Consider the following 21,583-nt stretch of genomic DNA (forward strand, 5'->3'; position numbering starts at 1 on the left):
GAAAGCAAGTTGTTAAGTTGTTAGTCCTTGGTATGGACTTCAGGGAGGACATTTGAAAAATAACAAGTGATCAACATGGAAAGCCAAAGCTAAGCAGTGGAAGCTTGACATGGGAGGAAAATTGTTGTTTAAAGGAAGTAGAAACATACAACTTCATCAGTTCATCATCATCTCAGGGGAAAGGCTGACATTAGTTCAAGCAAAGTGTTTCAGATTTAAATGGTAAAATTTTGAAATGAAAAGTTGTTTTAAGTCAAACAGTTCTGCATTGAAAATATTGGTAGAAAACTGCTAACATTCAAAATTCAGACTTCTGTTTCGAATAGAAGAATTATTAAAACTAAGATGATTTAGAAAAATGTCATCAAACTTCTGCTATTCTTGACAGGGGGAAGGAAAGGAAGGAAAAAAAAAAAGAAAAAAGTGGAACTTCTGTCTTTACTTTTTTTGTATGGCTTGGAACAAAGTGTTAAGAGTAAGAGGACAGAAAGCATCTTCCCCTTTATTCCAGATCATGACTGAATAGTATGAGATAAGCAGAAATGCAGAACATGGCTAATTGCAAAGTAAAACTCTGCCAAAGCAGTCTGGTCCTGTCTGGGAACTGGAACTATGATACTGCTTTTGTCACCCAGCCCATGACTCATATGTCAGCATCTTGTTCTGTACTGTTTTAGGATGATTTGTAACCTTAGGACCTTGGATGGTCCAAATGCACTCTCATTTGTTCTGCATTCTACTTTCCTAAAATTGAAGTCTGCCTATTCATCCCTTCTGGAGACTCTTCTCTGTTGCTCCAGATGTTCCCTGTTGATTTTCAAACTCTAGTTCAAGCTAGTTTTACCACATGAGCTCATTGGCTGCACAGATGAAACATGTGCAGCACAAGACTTTGAAATGTTTTCAGAACACAGAAAATATGTTGTTTAATGCCCTAATTAATGGAGTATGTAGTGGCCATGTCAACTTGTTAATGATGTACAAACATTTTTAGGTCACTGTAATTTTAAGGAAGTGCAACTCTTACTGGAAGAATGCTTACAAAACATCAGGTTGCTTTCTATCAGAGAAGTTCTTTCACTCTGAACACTCCATCGAGAAAAGTAAAGAAAACACAAGACTACACTGAGTTTGCCACTATGAGCAATATTTTGGCAATATTTTGGCAAAGCAGTGAATGTATGTAATCTTTACTCTGCAATTGTCTGAACTGAGTTAGAAAAGGATATTTCAAACATCTGCCTGCATTCTTCCCACAGATATATTTTCCAAAATGATGTTATGGGAAGTTGGTTTTTCATTACTTGCAGATCTCAGAAATATTAATGGTTGACTCACTGTGGATTTTTTATTTTCTTAAGCTATTGAATGTTATGCTTCATGAAGAATGTTCCTTTCTGCTCAGCTTACAGTGCACATCAAGAATAAATCCAACTGGCACTTGACATCTATAAAACTGTCTTACATTTTCTGTGTTCAGGAACCACCAGTGTAAAATATATTTTGGAGATTTCATGTCTGACATCAGTTTTAAGAAGGTATCTAGAAACTCATGGATGCTCTGGGAGGCCGTGCCCGAGTAATCATATTTTCCTCTTCTTGTTATGTGTCCTGCAGAATCTGATTTATATCTCTGCCCTGCTGCTGGCTCACTCATCATTAGTATTATCTTGTGATAGTTGCTGAGCATTCATAGGGATTTGGGGATTTGCTGTGAAAGTATAACAAGGAAAACCTGATAGCACTGTGTTTACTGCTGATCTAGCTGTAAGAACTGGTTCTTTGTCAACCCATCTGTCTTGTATTTAGTAGTAATCCAAATATTCAGCAATATTCAGCTCAGAATTTCAAACTGAGTAAAGCCAAAAAGCAAATTTCTACCTTGATAGCCTGATTTGAGCCAGGTGTTAGTTGACATCTGGCTGAACGTGAACCAGTAGTGTCCTCACTGTGGACAAGAAGGGCAATAGCGTCCTGACTTGTATCAGAAATAGTGTAGGGTTAGAGAAGTGAACATCATGCTGTATTCTGCTTTGGTGAGGCTGTGCCTTGAGTACAGTGTTCAGTTCTGTGCACCTTGCTACAAGGCAGACATTGAGTCCTGGAGGTTGGATATTAGGAAAAATTTCTTCTCCAAAAGAGCGGTGAGTCATTGGGACAGGCTGCACAAGGAGTTGGTGAAGTCACCACCTCTGCAGGTGTTCAAGGAAGCGTAGATGTGGCACTGAGGGACATGACATAATGGGCATGGTGGTGATGGGCCAACAATTGGACCAGGTGATCTTAGTGACTTTTTCCAACCTTAATGATTCTATGATTCTAAGCCCACTGATGTAAGCCAGGTCCTACTGTGCTCATCAGAAATCAAGAAAAGCACTTGCTCTTTTGACCTGTAGTAACCAATACTCCTGCTTTCACACCCTGGCAATGTATAATGAGATAACTCTTCTGCTGAGCTACAACTAATCTCCCTTTGTCCCACATTATCTCTTTGCTCTAGCTTACAGCCTCCTGAAGCTAGCCTTATTAGGCTTAAAAATAACCCTTCCCAGGCATGCCTTCTTCTCTATCATCTCCTGTATACAGTCACAAATCACAAATGTGTCCTGATCTTACTTCTTCTCATTTGTTTCTCAAAACAGTCAGAAGACTGTAGACAAATGTAATGTCATTTGTGTGCAAAATGAGTAACATTTAGAAAGTAGCTGTTTTTCATGACAACATAACCAGTTGTTTCCATACTTGTGTCTTTGCTGTAGCTTTACAAGCTAGGTAAAGCCCTCACAATGGAAACTCCACAGCCAACTTGCCCTTTCAGATTCATTTTGATATGTAATCTATTTTATAGTGAAATAAAAGTTGTCCCTTTTCAATGTGCCTTTGAGCCTTTCCTTTTCTTCATCTTAACTGAATTCAAGATTAGTCCGTCTATGAGTGTCTTGCACTGTTGGGAAAAAGTAATTCTAACAGCAGAAATAGCAGAAATGCAAAATTTTGCTCTTCATATGTTTGGAAGCAGCAATATTCATAAGGTTTCCAAACTGGATCCTCAACAGAGCTCTCATGTTTCCATCAAGGTAGACATAAAATTGCTTTTTTTCTCATGCGTTTACATGACAGGCATCCATACTGTGTGAATGGGGTGAAAATGTTTTGAATTACAGCTTCTCTAAGCATGATTTTCACAATGTTTTTAGAGAGACTGATAAAATTGCTCCACTCTCACTGGGGATTTGCCTCCCATTCAGATATCTACACAATACTACTCCCTTTTTAACTGCGGAATTGAAAGGTAATTCTAGATCCTAAATGTGGTGAAAAATCAGCATTATGCACTGAGCTGTCAAGCTCTTTTTCTGTTGGGTTTACACTAAGCAATCTCTGTGCTTTCCCAGTGATGGTACTCAGAGATGGATATTGCCTCATTACATACATTCTTTTTATATACAAACATACATACATACGTATATATAATTCATTTTAACTTCTTTATTAAGCTCCAGCCCCTGCGTTCTCCTGCAAACAGTGTTGCATCAGGTTGTTAAGGGGATGATGCAGCTCTCTCAATCTGAGTCTCCTGGGGTGATTTTCAAAGAGCTTTGAGTGAGAACATTTGGATCTGTACGTTGTACGTAGAATTGGCTCTACTGATGTTTCTGCTCAAGGCTGACTAAATAGTTCAGCCAGTAGGTGGAACCAGGAGAAAGCAGATGCACCACTTGGAGGAGAAGGGAGGAATTCTCAGTCCATTCCTCAGATATGCATGTGTAGGTGTCCACTTTAAGTGTTGCTATTAACTTCAGTGTCCTGGCTTAGGACAGTCAATCTGAAAGAAATATGGTTATTTCTAAAGAGTGATTAGCTGCTGCTGACAGCCCTGGGTACACAGATCCAACAGCGAGCCTGTTAGGGGCAGTCTGCAAATCAGATGATTTGATCACATAATCTTCTTTTGATAATAAGGAGAGTATTATAAAAAAGGTCTCCACTTCAACATCTTTCTCCTGTGAGTGTGCCAGAGCTGGAGGACAGGAGATAATTCAGATTGCATCTCGAAAATGTTCAGAAGGGCAGTATCAGAAATGTAGCTTAATTATCTCCTGTCCTCCAGCTCTGGCACACTCACAGGAGAAAGATGTTGAAGTGGAGACCTTTTTTATAATACTTTGAGCTGCTCTACAGTTGGAAAATAGAGACAGTCCACCTTTTTTCTCATCAGTAAAATAGAGGGGAAGAACACTGATAACTTTTCTCTCCTTTCTTCTCCAAGACAAGACCTACGTTGTCTTGAGAAAAAATTAGCTGAAAGATTTTAAGACTAAGATCTTACAGCATTGGAGCAGTTAAATGAATACATGCAAATGTACTTTTAAAGATCTATAAGAAGTGGAAGTAAAGGAATATATTGCAATGTATCTCAGCCTTTATTCTAAAAACAAAGCTTGAGATTTCCTCATGTATTATGTAACAGTGTTGCTGTTCTCTTGCAATTTGGGCTGTATGCATTAATTTCAACACTGCATCTTGGTCTTTCCAACTTTAAAAAATAAAACAAACTTACATCTATGGTATTTTCCAACAGATTGGAAATACACCTTTCCAGTAGGTAGAATATGCTGCAAAAACTCTGGTATTCATATCTTATCTTAAAAATCTGCATAATAAAACTTGTGGCTATTACAAGTATTGATTTTGTGGCCGTGGTACCCACTCAGACACTTTGTTTTCTTCTTCTCTTTTCTTGACTGTGAACCTGGAAATTATCAGGAAGTTATTGCTAGTGAAATGTTATTATCTGTGGATACAAAAAGAAATGATTTTGGGGTTTGCCTAGCATAAATTAGGAGAGATGTTATTACAGAGAAATACTTCAGTCAGTAAGTGAGAATGGATTTTTAATCCCCAGTAGCAACATAGTTAGATCTCGTTAATACCTTGCAATGGAGCATCTTCTCCTCAGCACCCAACACAACAGATTTGCTGACCCCAAGTATGAAGAGTAGTTATAAAAATGAACTTAATTACCAATATCTGGAAAAAAATTTTCCTAGCAGACGCTTTTTCTGTTTTAAAATATGTTTTTCAACTCCCCATCACTATTGTTACATTTCTCTTCACTCTCATGCTGAATTTCATACAAAATAGTTGTCCTCCTATGTATTATATTGACCCTTAAGACACGATTCTTGAAATGGTAACTTACACGAAAGTTTTTGTTGTGCTGTGCCTTTGTTGTTGTTGTTAATTCTACTTTGATTTTGGTAAGGATGCCTGTTGATGAGGACCATTACTGTGTGGTTTTGATAGTAACCATGGAAACGATGGATTTTATTATGTTTTTTAGAAAACATTACTCGCTGTGACTTAACCATAAATAGGAAAGTATCCCAAAAGGCTCTGAGATGCTGCAGTAGAGGGGTTAAATGACTTTTCCAAAGGGATTTAGGTATCCCAGTGGTGACAGATGGCCATGAGAAAAGGCCAAGTATTTATAAATGTGTAGAATTGCTGCTTTTATAACAAAGGGAATCAGGAGGGTAGAGGAAGAAGGCCTGGAAGCTGCACAGGTAGCACACTTGATCTGGTGCATGATGGACACATTTCAATATATGGTGGTGACCGAGCCTTTACAAGTCCTTTACAAGTATGCAGTCTTAACCCTCACCTATTAACTATAATCAATGGATTGACAGGACTTACTGATTACTTTCTGTATGTTGATTCACAGACATTTAATGTAGATAATGTAGATACACATAGGGCTGTTTGCTTGCCCTTATTAACAGTAGAAACAATGGTCTGCGAAGGGATTTACTTACAGGGTTGGGCCATGGCAATGGGCCCTTTAAATAGCTGTGTGACTTTTGTCTGTCTATCTGGATTTGATTAAGCACTTTTTTACTCATCAGCAACAAAGTAAATAGGTTTATTGCACTTGAAGAGGCTTCTCAAGTGACAGATTATTGAACTTTCTCAAACTATTCTGAGTGGAATGAAAAATACCATTAAAGGGACAGGGCTTTTCATTGTTCTGGACATTCCTCTTTTAACAACTTTGGCAGCATTAAGGAGCTTTAAAGTGGGAATAAATTATATTGGTATGTTTTAGTTTAAACATGAGTTTAAATGTGATTTCAAGCCAACTTTAAGGCCAGCTCTGTGTAAAGGAGGCCTTAATGGATTTGGGAATGATGCCCAGAGCAAACACAATGCCTATTTGGCAGAGATTAGCAGTGAGTTAACAGTTTAGTGTTCTACATAAAGGATAACTAATTACTAAGATACTTATCTTCAAATATAGCACTAGCAGTGGCAATTCTTGGCTTTTCCCAACAAAGCCTTTGTTTTGATTGGAGTGAATAGAAAGCCAGCCAACCCCCACCCCGTGTTTTGTTTTTTTGAGACATTTGACACTGTAAAGAAAACAATATATTGGAAAATATATAGAACCAGGAGAAAGCAGATGCACCACTTGGAGGAGAGACAGGACGAATTCTCAGTCCTTTCCTCAGATACGCATGTGTAGGTGTCCACTTTAAGTGTTGCTATTAACTTCAGTGTCCTGGCTTAGGACAGTCAATCTGAAAGAAATATGGTTATTTCTAAAGAGTGATTAGCTGCTGCTGACAGCCCTGGGTACACAGATCCAACCAGCGAGGCTGTTAGGATATTATAAAAAAGGTCTCCACTTCCAACTCTTTCTTTTATATACAGAATATACAGTTGTTGTGGGAGAAGCCTAAAGCACTGCACGCTTCACTTGTAAGAGGAAGGCAGAAATTTACCTATTGGTATAAATAGATACAAGATGGTAATTTGAACAATGACTTAACAAGATTTGAAATGGCTAGTTATTCTTGACTATTTGCTACACAAAAGGTGGGGGGTGAAAAATGAATCTAAGCTCAAATCTTAGCAAAACTAGAGTAGTTCAAAAACAATAAATCACAGAGGATCTGTCAGCAAGGCATCACCAAGTCCTGAGTGAATCTCTGCATGCATGTTAAGTATCCTTGAGACTTGCGCCTACTCAAGGGGAGATTCTGGTGTGCAGCCAGATGCTTGCAAGGAGAGAGTTACTCTGCCAGGGGTTCTTAGACTGCTTGGTATTTTTGAGTGGAATGGTTGACTCACAGTCATACAGTTTAGAATTGGTTCTGTTGAACCAGGTGTCTGTTATCAGGTGTTTGAGCACCAGTGGTGAAACCTTGATTGTTATTAGTCCCAAGAACAAGATCTTTTCCACCTCATTGTGTGCACTAGGCCTTAAATAGGCCACAACGATCAGCCTGGATTGTGGTGGGAGAGGGGGGTGTTGGGGCGGGAAAGGAGTGCACTGTCACAACAGTACAAGATAGCCAGGAATGGATGGGATTAATTTAGCAGTTGTTAGATCTTGTCTTTCCTTGTTCTCTGCACTTTGCAGAGTTACAAATGCATTCTTTGCAGCCCTCACATCTTGTCACTGGGGAAAGTTTCTACTTTAGGACTGAAAGAGATCATCTCTGTTGAATGTGTGTGTGTGAACACTACAAAGGATGGATAAAGATGGGGATGGTTAAAAGAAATGCATGTCTTTTTTATTCTTTTTTTAAAATGTTATAGCCAGAGTATAGCTTCCTTGCTTAGCACTGGGAATCTCTCAGGGAACTCAATTTTATGTGTGTTGTGTTACAGGAGGCAAGCAAAACATTATTCAGAGGTGAGTGTACTTGAATATCAAAATGCTCAGAGCCAGTTGGATAGATTTTATTTCGGAGAGTCTCTTTGCTTTTCTCTAACCTTGTTTCTGTTCAAGTTAAAGTGCTAAGGTATTGTAAGAAGGCAGTTGTATTAATGCTATTGCAAGAAGAGAATAGGTGGCCAAGCCATCCTCAGGAGATCCATGATAGAGTGTAAAATCTGTAGATTTTAGTTCATCCTCACATCAAAGAAGTTCCTAGCTGCATGTCAGTGTGTTGTGGGCTCACAGACCTTTTTCCTGTCCTCTTGTGAGAGGATGTTTTGAATGCAAGACCCACATAACTAGGGATAAATCCAAGGAAAAGGAAGTCAGATAGAGCCCATTTTCCTGTGTTTTCAAAATACAACACTTTAACCTCTTTTGCAGAAGAGAAGGCTCTGGGAAGATCTCATTGTGGCCTTCCAATACTTGAAGAGAGCATATAAACAGGAGGGGGAATGGCTGTTTATGAGGGGATTGTGACAGGACAAGGGGGAATGGTTTTAAACTGAGACAGGGGAGATTTGGGTTAGATATTAGGAGGAAGTTTACCACTCAGAAGGTGGTGACATACTGGAACAGGTTGCCCAAGGAGGTTGCCCCATCTCTGGAGGCATTCAAGGCCAGGCTGGATGTGGCTCTGGGCAGCCTGGTTTGGTGGTTGGCGACCTGCACATAGCAGGGAGATTTAAACTAGATGATCATTGTGGTCCTTTTCAACCCAGGCCATTCTATGATGATTCTATGATGACCCTGGTTGGAGACCTGAATGGCAGCTACTGTTGCCTGAGGGAGCCTTCAAGTTGTCAAAAGGCTCTAATGCTATCTCTCAACCAACAGGCAACAACAGCTATGGTGAAGCATCCTCTACCACACAAGTACCCTCTGTCATAGCCAAGTACCCAGGATAACATGGACCGGACTCATCACGTCTTCATCTCATATATCAGATTTTCCTACATGTTCAGAGAGGAGAGGTCTGGAAAAGGCTGAGTAACAGCAATCTGGATCTATGCAGTTTGAATGATAGTCCAAGGTGCAGAGTCTTTGTCCTTGGTTGACATCTGAAGGGGTCTATGGTAGAGCAGCGCATTTATGACATTTATTCTTTGGTTTCCTTGTAGCGTCTTTGGAACCAATGGGATTTTTATTGAGGACTAATCACCGCAGGATTCACGGCCACTTTTCTCTGGAACAGTTTCCAAGCTGTGTTTCTTTGTTTGTAGGCCATTGCCCAGACCTCCACCACCATGACCCCCACCATCCCTGCTGCAACAGAGGCCTACACACGGACTCAGTACTGTAAGTGGCCGTGCGAGTGTCCGAAGTCCCCACCTCGGTGCTCAGTAGGAGTCAGCCTGGTCACAGATGGCTGCGATTGCTGCAAGATGTGCGCCAAGCAGCGTGGAGAAAATTGCACTGAGGCTGATACCTGTGATTTTCATAGGGGCCTGTATTGTGACTACAGTGGAGACAGACCTAGGTACGAAATAGGAGTATGTGCACGTAAGTGATGTACATATATTTTTGACTTAGATATACACTGGCAGCTCCTCTCTGTCTGAGCTGAAATTTATCTCATTAAATACCTGACTGTAAATTCAGTGGCTCCTCCATTCATCCTCTTCCATTTCCTTTCTGTCTTTAGTCTTGGGGTAGCTGGCTGGATGAGGAGGAATGGCAAATGAATTCTTGCTTTTTGAGTTGCTGCATCCACAAGCAAGAAGTAACCATCATTTGAAGGCCTTCAGGTTTGCAAGTAGATGATTCTACATTCCTTGTAACAGGAAAAGGTTCTATAGTGGGTTGTGAATGTAGGAAGTGCTGTTGTGCAACTGTCTTTAAAGACAAGAAATATTGGAGTCTGGATGAAAAACATGCTGATGGAAAGACTTATTCCCAATAATGGTTTTCAAGGAAGAACAGCACATTTTTGTAGCATACACAGAATAACAACTAGAGAAGCTATGTTATGGGAGCTAGAAACTTAAACTGTGATTTTTAAGATTAGAAAGATCCAAGATAAAGAAAAGAGGATATAGGATCATTCAGATGTTTTGTCTGGTGTGAACATGGTATCTTCTTGGGAGGTCTGCAAGAACAGGTTAGGTAAACATCTGCCAAAAACAATATCAGTTCAGCTGGCCCTGCAGTTGGAGAGGAAAACAAGCTGGAGGTTGTCTCTTCCTCAGCCTTCCTAAGCTTCTTTGGAAGACTTCACATTGCATTGTGTTTACTTATCTAAACACTTGTTTTCTTAGTTGGATTTCACAATTTGTAGTCCTCCCACAAATCCCAAATAATTACTACACTTGTGGCAATAACAGTGTGTTGTAGGAGGAGCTACAGCTTGTCCTGTGAGGTCTAAAAGGATTCCCCATCCAATATGCTTTCACATCCCCTATTATCATGAAAATATATCCCCTAATTTGTGACATTTTTGGTTATATGGTGAGGGGTATGGTGGTGTGCACAGCTGAGGGACATGAGAAGCTAGGTCTTTCCATGATTATGAGGTAAAACAGCTTATCTCTGACTACAACAAAAAGTTGTGGTGTTCCCCTTGCTTTCAGCGTGTGGGTGGATGCAGATGACAGGATGTGCTGACACGTTCTTTTCCATGTGCTTTGTTGTACATAGGCTGCATCCCTCCTCTCCAAATACACCAGACTCTCACTGGCTATAGGGTGACTGAAGGCAAGGGTGGAGCTCTGAGTTGGGGGTTGGGGGGCTAACTGTTGTGAGGAATTTGCTATGTAGCTGGATGCCAAAAACTCTAGCTCTAGAGAATCCAAAGCATAGAATCATAGAATGGTTTGGGTTGGGAAGGACCTTTAAGACCATCTGGTTCCAATCCTGCTATAACAGGAACACCTCCCACTAGATCAGGTTGATCAGTGCCCCATCCAGCCTGGCCTTGAATGCCTCCAGGATGGGGGAATGCACAACTTCTCTGGGCATGCTTGACTTACAGGAACAATAGGATTTGTGGAAAATAGAGATCCTGAATGATCTTGGAAGCAGAATCAGGGAAAGAAATATGGTGGAAATTCAGAGTGTATCTGGACTAGCATGCTGATGTATGTCTTGGACATCAGATAGGAGCCTGTTGAGAGTCACTACAGCTCTCCTTGTGTTGCTGGATTTTCTCTGTACTGTAGCAGGGATACAGTGGGGTGCAGAACACACATCCAGATGGAGAAGTAGGTTTTGTGCATATAAGGATGGGAATTGTGAAGTACCCCCCATTCGCTCATCTTAGATGCAGTCTGTGTGCACAGTCTGTGTTTGGGGTTGTTTTCACAGTGAACCTCTTGATGGATGTGGACTTTAGGAAGCAGAGTTAGCACAGTTCTGGAGGAGTGTCCTTAAAGCAAATAAAAAGATACCAGGGAATACGGAATTTTCTTGAAATATAATCTGTGTGCGCAGCCAGAAATGTGTGCAGCAGAATCCTCTGCTTTGGCTCCAACAATGAGTAAACCTTCAATATAAAGGCTGAAGCATCATTGCAATTGGAGCTAAGCACAATCTGGTTCTGTGCTTCACATTCCAGCAAGTATATTTATTTATTTATTTTCTGTGTGTGTAGAAGAAAGGATTTGTGTTTGATCTTTTCATTCCACTCATTCTAAAAATAGGCAGCTTTTGAGAATTTTAATCCAGCATTTCAGTTTGTGCTGGCCCTGAAGCTCAACCGCACTGCAGCTCCATTTCCAACCAGACTTAAAACTTGAGCAAACTGATCTCTGGGTGCACACTGCCTCCGTGTGACCAAACAGGAAACTGAAGCTTGAATTTACTATTTGATTTCTCCCACCGATTCCAAAGAATTGTCCATGCCTTCAAAATTAAAATTGTTGCTCTGCATCTTATTGCCTGAATCAATGAGATTCTTATTCAAGGATAGCAAAAAAACTTGATCATCCATGCTTTTATTTACAAATATGCATCAAATGATATTTTTCATAACATTATAGTGTTTTTCTTAATTTTCCAAGGAAATTGTTCTGTGATAAACTCGGTGGGATCTACTTCCCTAACACAGTAATCCACTCTCATTTTAGGTGCTCCTTTGCTATCTCAGCTCTCTTCCTACTGCTGCTTTGGAAGGGTACAAGTGTCAACCAGATCTGTATTGCGTTGAGACTGAATGCAATCCTCTCTTATTTCTCAGAAATTATCAAATTTCACTCAGTTTCAGTTTTAATTAATTGGGTTGTTCCTACTGTGAATAGCTTCTAATAGTTTATTTCAGCCTGCCATGAAACAATCATTTAAGTGAGAATTTGTGCATGAAACATTTTATTTTATACCATTTTTTTTTCATGAAGCATTATAGGATTTATTTTTTCAGTGATTTGGAATTTAAGGTTTCTCAGATGGCGTGACTACATTTGTCTCAGCATCATGCTGAACACTGCAGCCCTGACATGTCCCTATGTTGCCTCCTTTTGCTCAGAGAGCAGCTTGGTAAATCACAGAATTGCAGGGCTTGGAAAGGACCTCTAGAGATCACAAGTCCTACCCCCTGTTAAGGGGAGACCCTACAATAGATAACGCAGGTAGGCATCCAGATGGATCTTGAATATCTCCATAGAAGGAGACTCCATAATCCCTCTGAGCAACCTGTTCCAGTGCTCTGTCACCCTTCCTATAAAGGTCTTCTGCTGTTAGTATGGAACTTCCCATGTTCAAGTTTTAAGCCTTTTCTTCTTGTCCTATTGCTACACACCACTGAGAAGAACCTAGGCTCATCCATTTGCCTCTTACCTCCCTGTAGATATTTATAAACATTTATCAGATTCCCTCTCAGTCTTCTTTTACCCTGGCTGAACAGACCCAGGTTACTCAGTCTTTCCTCAAATGGGAGATTCTCCAGGCTCTTTATCATCTTTGTGGCCCTCTGCTGGATCCCTTCTAGGAGATCCCTATCTTTTATGAACTGAACCAAGTATTCTAAATGTGGCCTTACTAGGGCAGAGTAGAGGGGAAGGATCACCTCCCTTGCCTGCTGGCCACACTCTTTTTAATGCACCTCAGAGTGCGTTAAAAGGAATACATTAACACAGTTCATTGACAGCATTATTGTAATGGTGCTTTGTGTGTCTTTTTCTTCTCTCCTTTCAGAGATTGTCGGTGTAGGATGTGTCCTCAATGGAGTCAGATATAATAATGGGGACACATTTCAGCCCAACTGCAAATACAACTGCACATGCATTAATGGGGCCGTGGGCTGCATTCCCATGTGCACAAACTCACGCCCCCCCCTTGTCTGGTGCCCGAACCCAAAACTGATTAAGATGGCAGGGAAGTGCTGTGAGCAGTGGGTTTGTGATGACTCCAAGAAAATCAGGAAGACTTCTCCACGTCACATCTCTTCTGCAGGTATGGTGAGAGTTTGGTGGATGTCTCCTTAGTAATGAGGGAACTGAACCATAGCATCATATAATCAGTAAGGTTGGAAGCTGCCACTACAATCATCTAGTCCAACCATCAACCCATCCCCACCATGCCCACTAAACTGTGTCCCTCAGTGCCACGTTTCTCTACATTTCTTGAACACTTGCATGGACAGTGACTCCCCCATCTCCCTGGGCAGCCTGTTCTACTATGTCACCACGCTTTCTGAGAAGAAATTAGTACCCTAATACCCAACTTGTATCTCCCCTGCTGTAACTTAAGGCCATTACCTCTTGTCATGAATTGAAGTCAGTGTCAGCAACAAAATTATTAGTTTGCACTGTCTGGCCTGACAGGTGTCTTGTATTTGTGTGAACAAGGCACAGACACTCTTAGATGACTTGTAGTGAAGGACAGGACACATATACAGCAGCGGGGTGCTTTACCTCCTGAGCAGCAACGTGAGATTGATCAGACATGCTTGTGTGACAATAAACACACTGCTGGCACTTGTAAGATGTCACAAGTCCTTTTTACTTCACCATTTTTTCTCTGTCTGGACCTCTGAAAAGCAAAGTGATCTCATTTTAATTTGATACTGAGAGTTTCTTTCTGGCTGGTACTGCATTAGTAATACATTTTTAAAGCCCCTTAATAGTCCCAAACTCAGATATGCTTTGAAATATTGTGGTGAAAGGTTCACTAGAAATTTTAGGCAAAAATGTCTTTGTATCTCTATAGGTTTTTGCAGCTATGTTCACTTGGATCAATGTCATTATTCACCTTACGTTATGTATCATATAAGGTATCTTTTTCCCTCACACTCACATTCACAGTGAGGATCATATAGTTCTCTGAACAGATGTGGTACCATTTGCCACTTGCATGGTCTCTAAATCTTACAGTGTGTTTCCATTGCCATGTGTCATACATTTATCCTCATAACATTGTGAAGCAATGTACAGACGTGAGTCACATCATTCCACAGAATATGTCACAAAAGTAGAGCTCAAGGAGACACAGGTTGTTTGCAGTAGGCCAGGGAACTTGGTTATTTTTCCGTTGATGATACATACATTTTTTCTCCATCCTTGTTGTCCAAAAAAATAAAAATAAAAAAAATCATAGAATATCCTGAGTTCGAAGAGACCCATAAAGTATCATCAAATCCAACTCCTGAAAAATCTTTAGTCTCTTTTCTGTGGATTAAAACCACCAGATTTTATCACTCACTTCTGTCCTTGGTATCTCTCAGCTGCAAAGTAGATCCAAATTTAAAGCATCTCTTACTGAAATGTGCCTTTTCTCTGCATGGACTATAGCATACAAATGGGCATAGCACAGCTTCCCCTGCCTAACTTTTTATCTTAGAAGTAGAAGTAGGGTTATCTTTTATTATATTTGATTTAATTATTAAAATAGCATTTTAAAATTGATAGCTAGTATTATAATGAGCATGCTCAGCACAGCTGAGTTTCTACCAGAGCCATGCTGTGAGCTGCAGACCAGTGGAGACTTTTACAGAGACTGTGAAGGAACCTGCCCTGAGGTCAATGGCTCCTTTCAAAACAGAGCCCACCCTTTTCTAAGCGGTTCCCAAGTTCCTTGTGAGCTATTCAAGCTGCTCTTCCTTCCAATGAAAGGCGGTGGCTGCTTCCCAGACCTCTCAGCCATACAGCAAAGATTGTCAGCAACTTTCTGCTACAGGGAATCAATTGAATGGACTCAGAAATCATAACCCTTCATGGTGCGATCAGATCTCATTACTTCTCTGCACCAACTTCTGTGATGAAGTGTTTGCATTGTGATAGCACCTGGGGGCCCAGACAAGGACCTCCTTGTGTGAGGCTGTAAAGAGAAATAGAGAAATCAGCTCCGGCCCCAAGAGCTCACAGTGCTGGAGGGGCTGACACAAGTAGGTCAGTGGCAAAGGGGGTGGGATGGGGAGGTAAAAAAGCAAGCGGAGCTTCGTGGGGATGCTGAGCTGCTCCGTTGTGATTTAATTATTTGGGTTAGTGGCCTGAATGGGTAATGAGCTTGAGCAAGGGTGTTTAATACAGAAAGCTGCCTGGCTGAGTAATATATGATAATCTGTTCCCTATAGCATACGAGGGGGAGGATGAAGCCTGGCAGAAGAACTGCATCGTTCACACCTCACCCTGGAGTCCCTGCTCAAAGACCTGCGGGCTGGGCATCTCCACCAGGATTTCCAACGACAACGACCAGTGCCGGCTGCTGAAGGAAAGCCGCCTGTGCAACATGCGGCCCTGCGAGGTGGATATCACCAAGCACATTAAGGTGGGGACCACTTCTTCGTGCTTCCCTTGAGCTTTGTCTGGACATGAGGCCAGCCTTTGTTTGCTAGTGTGCTGGCCTCTGAGAACTGCACTTCTGAACTCAGAGGCCATTAGTGAGCGCACGCGGACTTACTGTGCTGCAGAGAGGTCAAAATATCCCCTCCTGTGCTTTCACATGCTGGAATGGAAACCTTCCCCTGAGAGCTTTAACTTTATCCAAAAGCTCCTTACAAGGAAAAGCAAGCCAAGCCTGCTCTGCTCACTGCTGGTGTAGGCAGATCTGAGGCTCAGCTAGCAGAAAAGTGATGCTGCACTGCTGGTCATGCCTATAAATTGTATTTTGCAAGTATCCTACTTGCAGCTTCTGGATTCATGTTTAGATGTGTCCACCTGTCACACCTCTAGATCCAGTCTGTAAAACACTTTTAGCAGCTTCATAGAATCATAGAATCATTAAGGTTGGAAAAAAAATGTTAAGATCATCTACTCCAACTACCAACCCATCACCATCATGTCCACTAAACCATAAACCTTGGCGAGGTGGTTTTCATCTCCCTGTGTCAGTTTGAAGCAATGAGTATTAATCAGTCTCTTTTTCTGTTCCCTGATTTAGCCTGGGAAGAAGTGCCTGGCTGTCTACAGGGCCAATGAACCCATGAACTACACCATCTCGGGATGCGTGAGCAAAAGTCCTTATAGACCCAAATATTGTGGTATCTGCACAGACAACAGGTGCTGCACACCCTACAAGTCCAAGACTATTGAAGTGAGGTTTGAGTGCCCAGATGGAACTGAGATTTCCTGGAAAATCATGTGGATCAATGCTTGTTTTTGCAACCTGAACTGCAAGAACCCCAATGACATCTTTGCCGACTTGGCTCATTACCACGATTACTCTGAAATTGCTAATTAAATTGGCTGAATGCTGGAATTGACCCATTGCTCTGATTTTACAGAGGTTTTAAAATAAAAGGAGAATCTTTCATCCAATGCCAATGTACAATTTGTTTTTTCCTGAGTTAGGATGTTAAATTTCCTTGTTTTGCCACACTGTTTTTAGAAAGGCTTTGAACAAGCAGGGTTTTCAACTCTTAACAGACCTCCATCCATTAAGAGTAGCCAGAAATTCTTCTAAGCAGACTCCAGGACTTAAATAACAGTCTTGCTGGCACTGGAACTTATTAGCCCAGCAGTTTCACTGTCCAAAAGAAAGAGCATTACACTTGTATGAGAGCAAAAGTATGGCTGTCAGGAACTTAGACATGAGCTTGAGACATCTTTACTATTGTTTCTTGAATAATATAATCTAATATGAAAAACGAGCATTATTATATGTAATTTATTTTCCCCATAATATTTCAGCCTTTGATGCTAGTGACCCTCTGTACTTGATCTGTTCTCTGTCACACACAGAGAACAGTCCCAGGAAGTTCTCCTCTGTCATTCTCCCTTAGATCCCACTACTATGGATCCATGGGAAGACCTTTAGGAGAAGAATGTTCCTCTGTGCTGTCCCTGTTTCACTGCACTAGTATAGGTAAAAGATCCTCTGTGCTCCACACTTCTTGAGCTCCTATTTATCTCCTGGGGAATCTTGTGCCAGAGTTATTTTCACAGTTTTGCTACCAGCTCTCATCTTGAACAGCCTGAATGCTCTGAATCCAAAATGAGTACTCCAGAGCTCATGCCTACAGGACAGAGTCTCTTGCCCACTTATACTTACTGCCATAGGTCAGTGTTGCAGACTTTGAGGAGAAGCTGTAGAGAGTCAGATGAGAGATGAAGAGAAACACCTGTGGTAAAGGAAAGGCATTACATGCATGTGTTAGTCTTCCCATTAGCTCTGTGGATGAGTTCATATGAAAGGAGAGTTTCTGGCATAACCAATGATACATCAGTCACAAATGGATTGCTTTTTAGAATAAAATGATGTTTAAAGTGGTTTCACACTAGAATATTAGGTAAGAGTAAAGCATAGTCCTGTTGTTACAATTTCAGACAACATATTTCTTGTCACCAAAGTGTACTGGAGTCAGTTTTTTGAGAGTTAGTTGTAGGTACAGATCCCATGCACCATGACAAGTTCACCAACTGCTTCACTTGAGAGAGCAGAGCAGTAGAAATACATTTCTGCATGGGAAACTTCAGTGTCTGCTTGTGAACTCGCTGGTGACACAGGAGAACCACTGAGTGGACTGGGGCCTGGACCCACAAAGGTCTGAACTTCAGTTGATAAACTGTTTGAAATTAGTCATTTGTTTTGCTTTAGTTCCAAATAGCAAGTTGTCTGTCTTCATCCTGATAAGCTAGAGGAAGCTAGACTAGTTCCCAAGAGACATAAATCTTTCTGACTAATGATAAATTAATGTTTCTTGTGAGTAGGATGAAAATAATGCAATCTGTAGGTAAAAACATACAGGAAAAATGCTGTAAATCTTCAAAACTAAAGTTCAAGAACAGTGTTATGTACAAGGATTTGATGTGTACATTCTCCCATAGAGATAGCATATTCCTTAATCCAAAGCTCAACGCAAACTGAAGCTCAACTTTTGCAAGACTGGGCATGTCACATTTTAAACATCATCACCTGGAAAAATGGTCAGTGAGGACATAAGAAAAAGAGACTTCAGCCAAGAAGTTGGCAATATTTTCCAAAAGATGGAATGGTTTGCACTGAGGTTCTTGATAGAGAGGTCATCCCAGGAACTCAGTAAGATTCCCTGAATATGATTTGGACCATGTTCTAGATTTGGATTATGTATATGTATATATACATGTGTGTGTGTGTGTGTGTGTACACATATACATACATACATATATGTTTGTGCATATCTACATAGGGGGTGTATATAGGAATATGTATATATTTGTCTTATATACATGCACACATATGATGCTGCATGCAATATGTTACGTATTTTATATATGGAACATTTATGAACATATCCATGAATATATATGTATATAATTACGTATATATATTCCTATCATGAAATACACGGTGCATAAAACAGAGTGTGTATATAACATATTTCCATCTACAGTATGTCTTTCTCTCATACAAGTACAGGTAGAGCAAGAAAAAAATAGGGTGAATACACAGACCCAAAGCTATGGCAATCAATACCCTTGCTTAGCTTTGCAATTAGCTAACACTGTAACCACCACTGCTGCAGTGGCTGAACCACACAGATTTCATTGAGAGATAAAAGAAGCTATTGTAAGCTAATGCATGACCAACAGCTCCAGTGTGTGTTGGCTTTTAGTGAAATGAATGCCTAGAAACCACAGATCTCTCCCTAAAAACCCAAGATGTTTCTGTTTCTGTCATGGTTTCCTAAGGGAACAAGACATATGCATTTGTTTATCTATTAGTCACTCTGTTGGTAGCAAATGTCAAACGAAGTAGACGGAAGAGTAAAGATCTGAGAAGCATTTTCTTTCCTGAAATAAAGATGAAATGAGACAGCAGGGAAGAGGAGAGGACCAGCACATTGCTCCTACCACACTCGTACACATCTGCCAGGAAGCCAGGGCAACTGTAGGGATGGCCCAACAGCAGCATTAAAACATTTTGAACACATCTGTCATTTGGAAATGAATTGCAGTGGTGAAGGGAGTGCTGAAGGTATCCCAGGTGGGAAGTAATGGCTATTACTCTTCTCTAAAGGAATTTCTGAGTCACTGGACACGGATCTATAGGAAACCAAGCACCGTTAGCTTTGCTGCTGGTGGTGCAACTGCTTTTCTGTGCAGTGACGATGGATGGGATGGGTAACTCTTTTAGCCAATGCACCTGACTTGCAGTTTATGGTGCTTTAAACTCCTTTGTTTTAAGGGATGATGTTTACAGGAAGATTAGTGCTAGGGTTAAGACCTCTAGGTTTGGTTCACTGGCTCTCTCTGAACTTGAGCAAGTCATGTAACTTTACAAAAGTAGCTTTGGGATTACTATTTACATAAGATGAGGAGCAAGGCGTTCCAAGACCTTGGAGGATTCAGCCCTCTGCTTTGCTTATCCTCAGTCCTTCATTAGTGAGGCCAGAACAAAGCTATAGTGTTTGTTGCCTTTAGTGAAAACTCTTCCATCAACAGGAACTGATGATCACTTTGCATCTGTACTGTGCCTTGCACAATGGGCCCAGGTCTCTGCTGGGACCTGAAAGTGGTGTCATCATCCAAAAAAGCAACAATAATACCATTGTGGAGATGTCAGGCTGTGAGCTGGTGCCAGACCCATTTGGTGCAGCACTCCAGAAACAGGCTTGAAAAAAGATGAGAGTGAGGATTTTGCAATGCAGACTAAGCTGAGACTGTTTGACCCACACCCTGCCCATAATGATCATCATGTTGGCCTTGCAGACTGGGAGAAGGATGGAGTATGAGACTCTGATGCAAATGGCAATGCTCCAGTACCCATAGCCCTTTGTTTACCTTAGGGGCTTTTCCAGTGTCTATATGGCAGCTCAAGATGCTATGTTTGGGAACTACTCCTTGAAGGATGGAAAGAAACAAGCACGTAACTTACAAGATATCTTTGAATGGAGCTTTGACTAGAATCTAAAACACTATTTCAGCATGCTTTCAGGGTGTGGTGCAGTTGCTTCATTTTTAATGCATTCACAAGGACTGTGCTGTATGTATGTCATGCGTCAGGACTGCAACACTCAAATTCTGAGTCATCCAGTGAATTAAACCCTGTGGGTTTTTTTCCCCATTTTTTTTTAAAATGAATTTTAAGATAAGCAGTTTATTAAATTGATGGAAATGGAAAACTCTCATTAACTGCAAGCAAGCAAATATCCAAACAAATACATTTTCAGACTGCTACTTCTTTATTTCAGCAGTCCTGCAGAAATATTTCTGTGAGCTTCAGATGCTGAAATATATGAAGAAATAATAGGAAAAACAGATTGGTTTGGTGTGTTAGTCTGAGTTACACCAACCACAAGCACATGTTATTTGGGGGGCTGGACACAATGATCTCTGGAGATCCCTTCCAACCCCTACAATTCTGTGATTCTACAATTCTGTGATACGGAACCATGGTGAGGTTATGTGGGTGGCATGTTGCTGCTGTGGTTTTAATATATTAAATAATCTCATAAGTGGCAAATGGTTAATGAATATATGACTGACACCTCATTTGGAAGCTTAGGCAAGCAAAAAAAAGATGAAGTATGTTTACCATGGACTTTTCTTTTTCATTTTCCAGTCCCCTCATCTGACCAGCATCCAGGTGTGAGCTTGCAAGTTGTGACAAAGCCCTGAGCTGTAGGAACTGCAAAAAATGAAAATAAAGTAGTGTGGAAAAGAAAGATGTTCTGAGGGGAGTTCCTTCAGTGTGAATATTTTGGCAGCTTGGGAATGCCAAGTGTTCCCCAGCTTACATGTCCTCATTTGCAGGCCTGTTTCTGACTCTGCTGGCTCTACTGGCTCTAGAGTTCTTTCTTTCTTTCTTTCTTTCTTTCTTTCTTTCTTTCTTTCTTTCTTTCTTTCTTTCTTTCTTTCTTTCTTTCTTTCTTTCTTTCTTTCTTTCTTTCTTTCTTTTCTTTCTTTCTTTCTTTCTTTCTTTCTTTCTTTCTTTCTTTCTTTCTTTCTTTCTCTCTTTCTCTCTTTCTCTCTTTCTCTCTTTCTCTCTTTCTCTCTTTCTCTCTTTCTCTCTTTCTCTCTTTCTCTCTCTCTCTCTCTCTCTCTTCTCTCTCTCTCTCTCTCTCTCTCTCTCTCTCTTTCTCTCTTTCTTTCTTTCTTTCTTTCTTTCTTTCTTTCTTTCTTTCTTTCTTTCTTTCTTTCTTTCTTTCTTTCTTTCTTTCTTTCTTTCTTTCTTTCTTTCTTTCTTTCTTTCTTTCTTTCTTTCTTTCTTTCTTTCTTTCTTCTTCTGAAGTATTCTTATTGAACTTGGGATAGCTTGTGTAGGCTCTTCAGCAAAGTTAAGTGTTTTAATCAACCTGCCTAAGCATAACGTTTTTGTTATCTCTCTTAAGAAGCTAGAATAATCTGTTTGCAACAAGCAGTATGGACACAAATGGTTTAAACGAGGTTATTAAAAACAAGGAGAAACACATTTTAATTAAAGAATCATTGTTCCATACCCCAGCTCACATGCTCGCCCAGAAAAGCCCACAGCTAAGCTCAGAAAAGATTCCATCATTTAGTGCTA

The 21,583-nt window shown here is 40.6% G+C and overlaps 1 protein-coding gene and 1 long non-coding RNA gene across 5 annotated transcripts in view; one reads left to right on the top strand and one right to left on the bottom strand.

Moving 5' to 3' along the window:
• CCN4 (cellular communication network factor 4) overlaps positions 1–16,413 on the top strand; it is a 37,785-nt gene extending 21,372 nt beyond the window's left edge. For 2 of the 3 annotated variants that reach the window (XM_052704247.1, XM_052704246.1), the window contains exons 2-5: positions 8,950–9,229; positions 12,854–13,111; positions 15,231–15,424; positions 16,037–16,413. In XM_052704247.1, coding sequence (XP_052560207.1) covers positions 8,950–9,229; positions 12,854–13,111; positions 15,231–15,424; positions 16,037–16,336 — 1,032 coding nt within the window. In that variant the 3' untranslated portion in view covers positions 16,337–16,413. Of the gene's footprint in view, positions 1–8,949; positions 9,230–12,853; positions 13,112–15,230; positions 15,425–16,036 lie in introns of those variants that run through there. The other variant, XM_052704248.1, reaches the window with a different exon arrangement.
• On the bottom strand, positions 3,252–20,753 carry LOC128091222 (uncharacterized). Of its 2 annotated transcripts, XR_008211306.1 has the most exons (4): positions 20,612–20,753; positions 19,858–19,916; positions 17,147–17,216; positions 3,252–3,826 (listed from the first exon to the last, which is right to left on the bottom strand). It is a non-coding gene; the product is annotated as an uncharacterized LOC128091222 (long non-coding RNA). The 2 variants fall into 2 exon arrangements; XR_008211305.1 differs by lacking the exon at positions 3,252–3,826 and having other exon boundaries at positions 16,781–17,216.
• Between the last annotated feature and the right edge of the window lie 830 nt (positions 20,754–21,583).

This window comes from Tympanuchus pallidicinctus, unplaced genomic scaffold (genome assembly GCF_026119805.1).
Source record: "Tympanuchus pallidicinctus isolate F22 unplaced genomic scaffold, pur_lepc_1.0 scaffold5, whole genome shotgun sequence".
Lineage (NCBI taxonomy): Eukaryota > Metazoa > Chordata > Aves > Galliformes > Phasianidae > Tympanuchus > Tympanuchus pallidicinctus.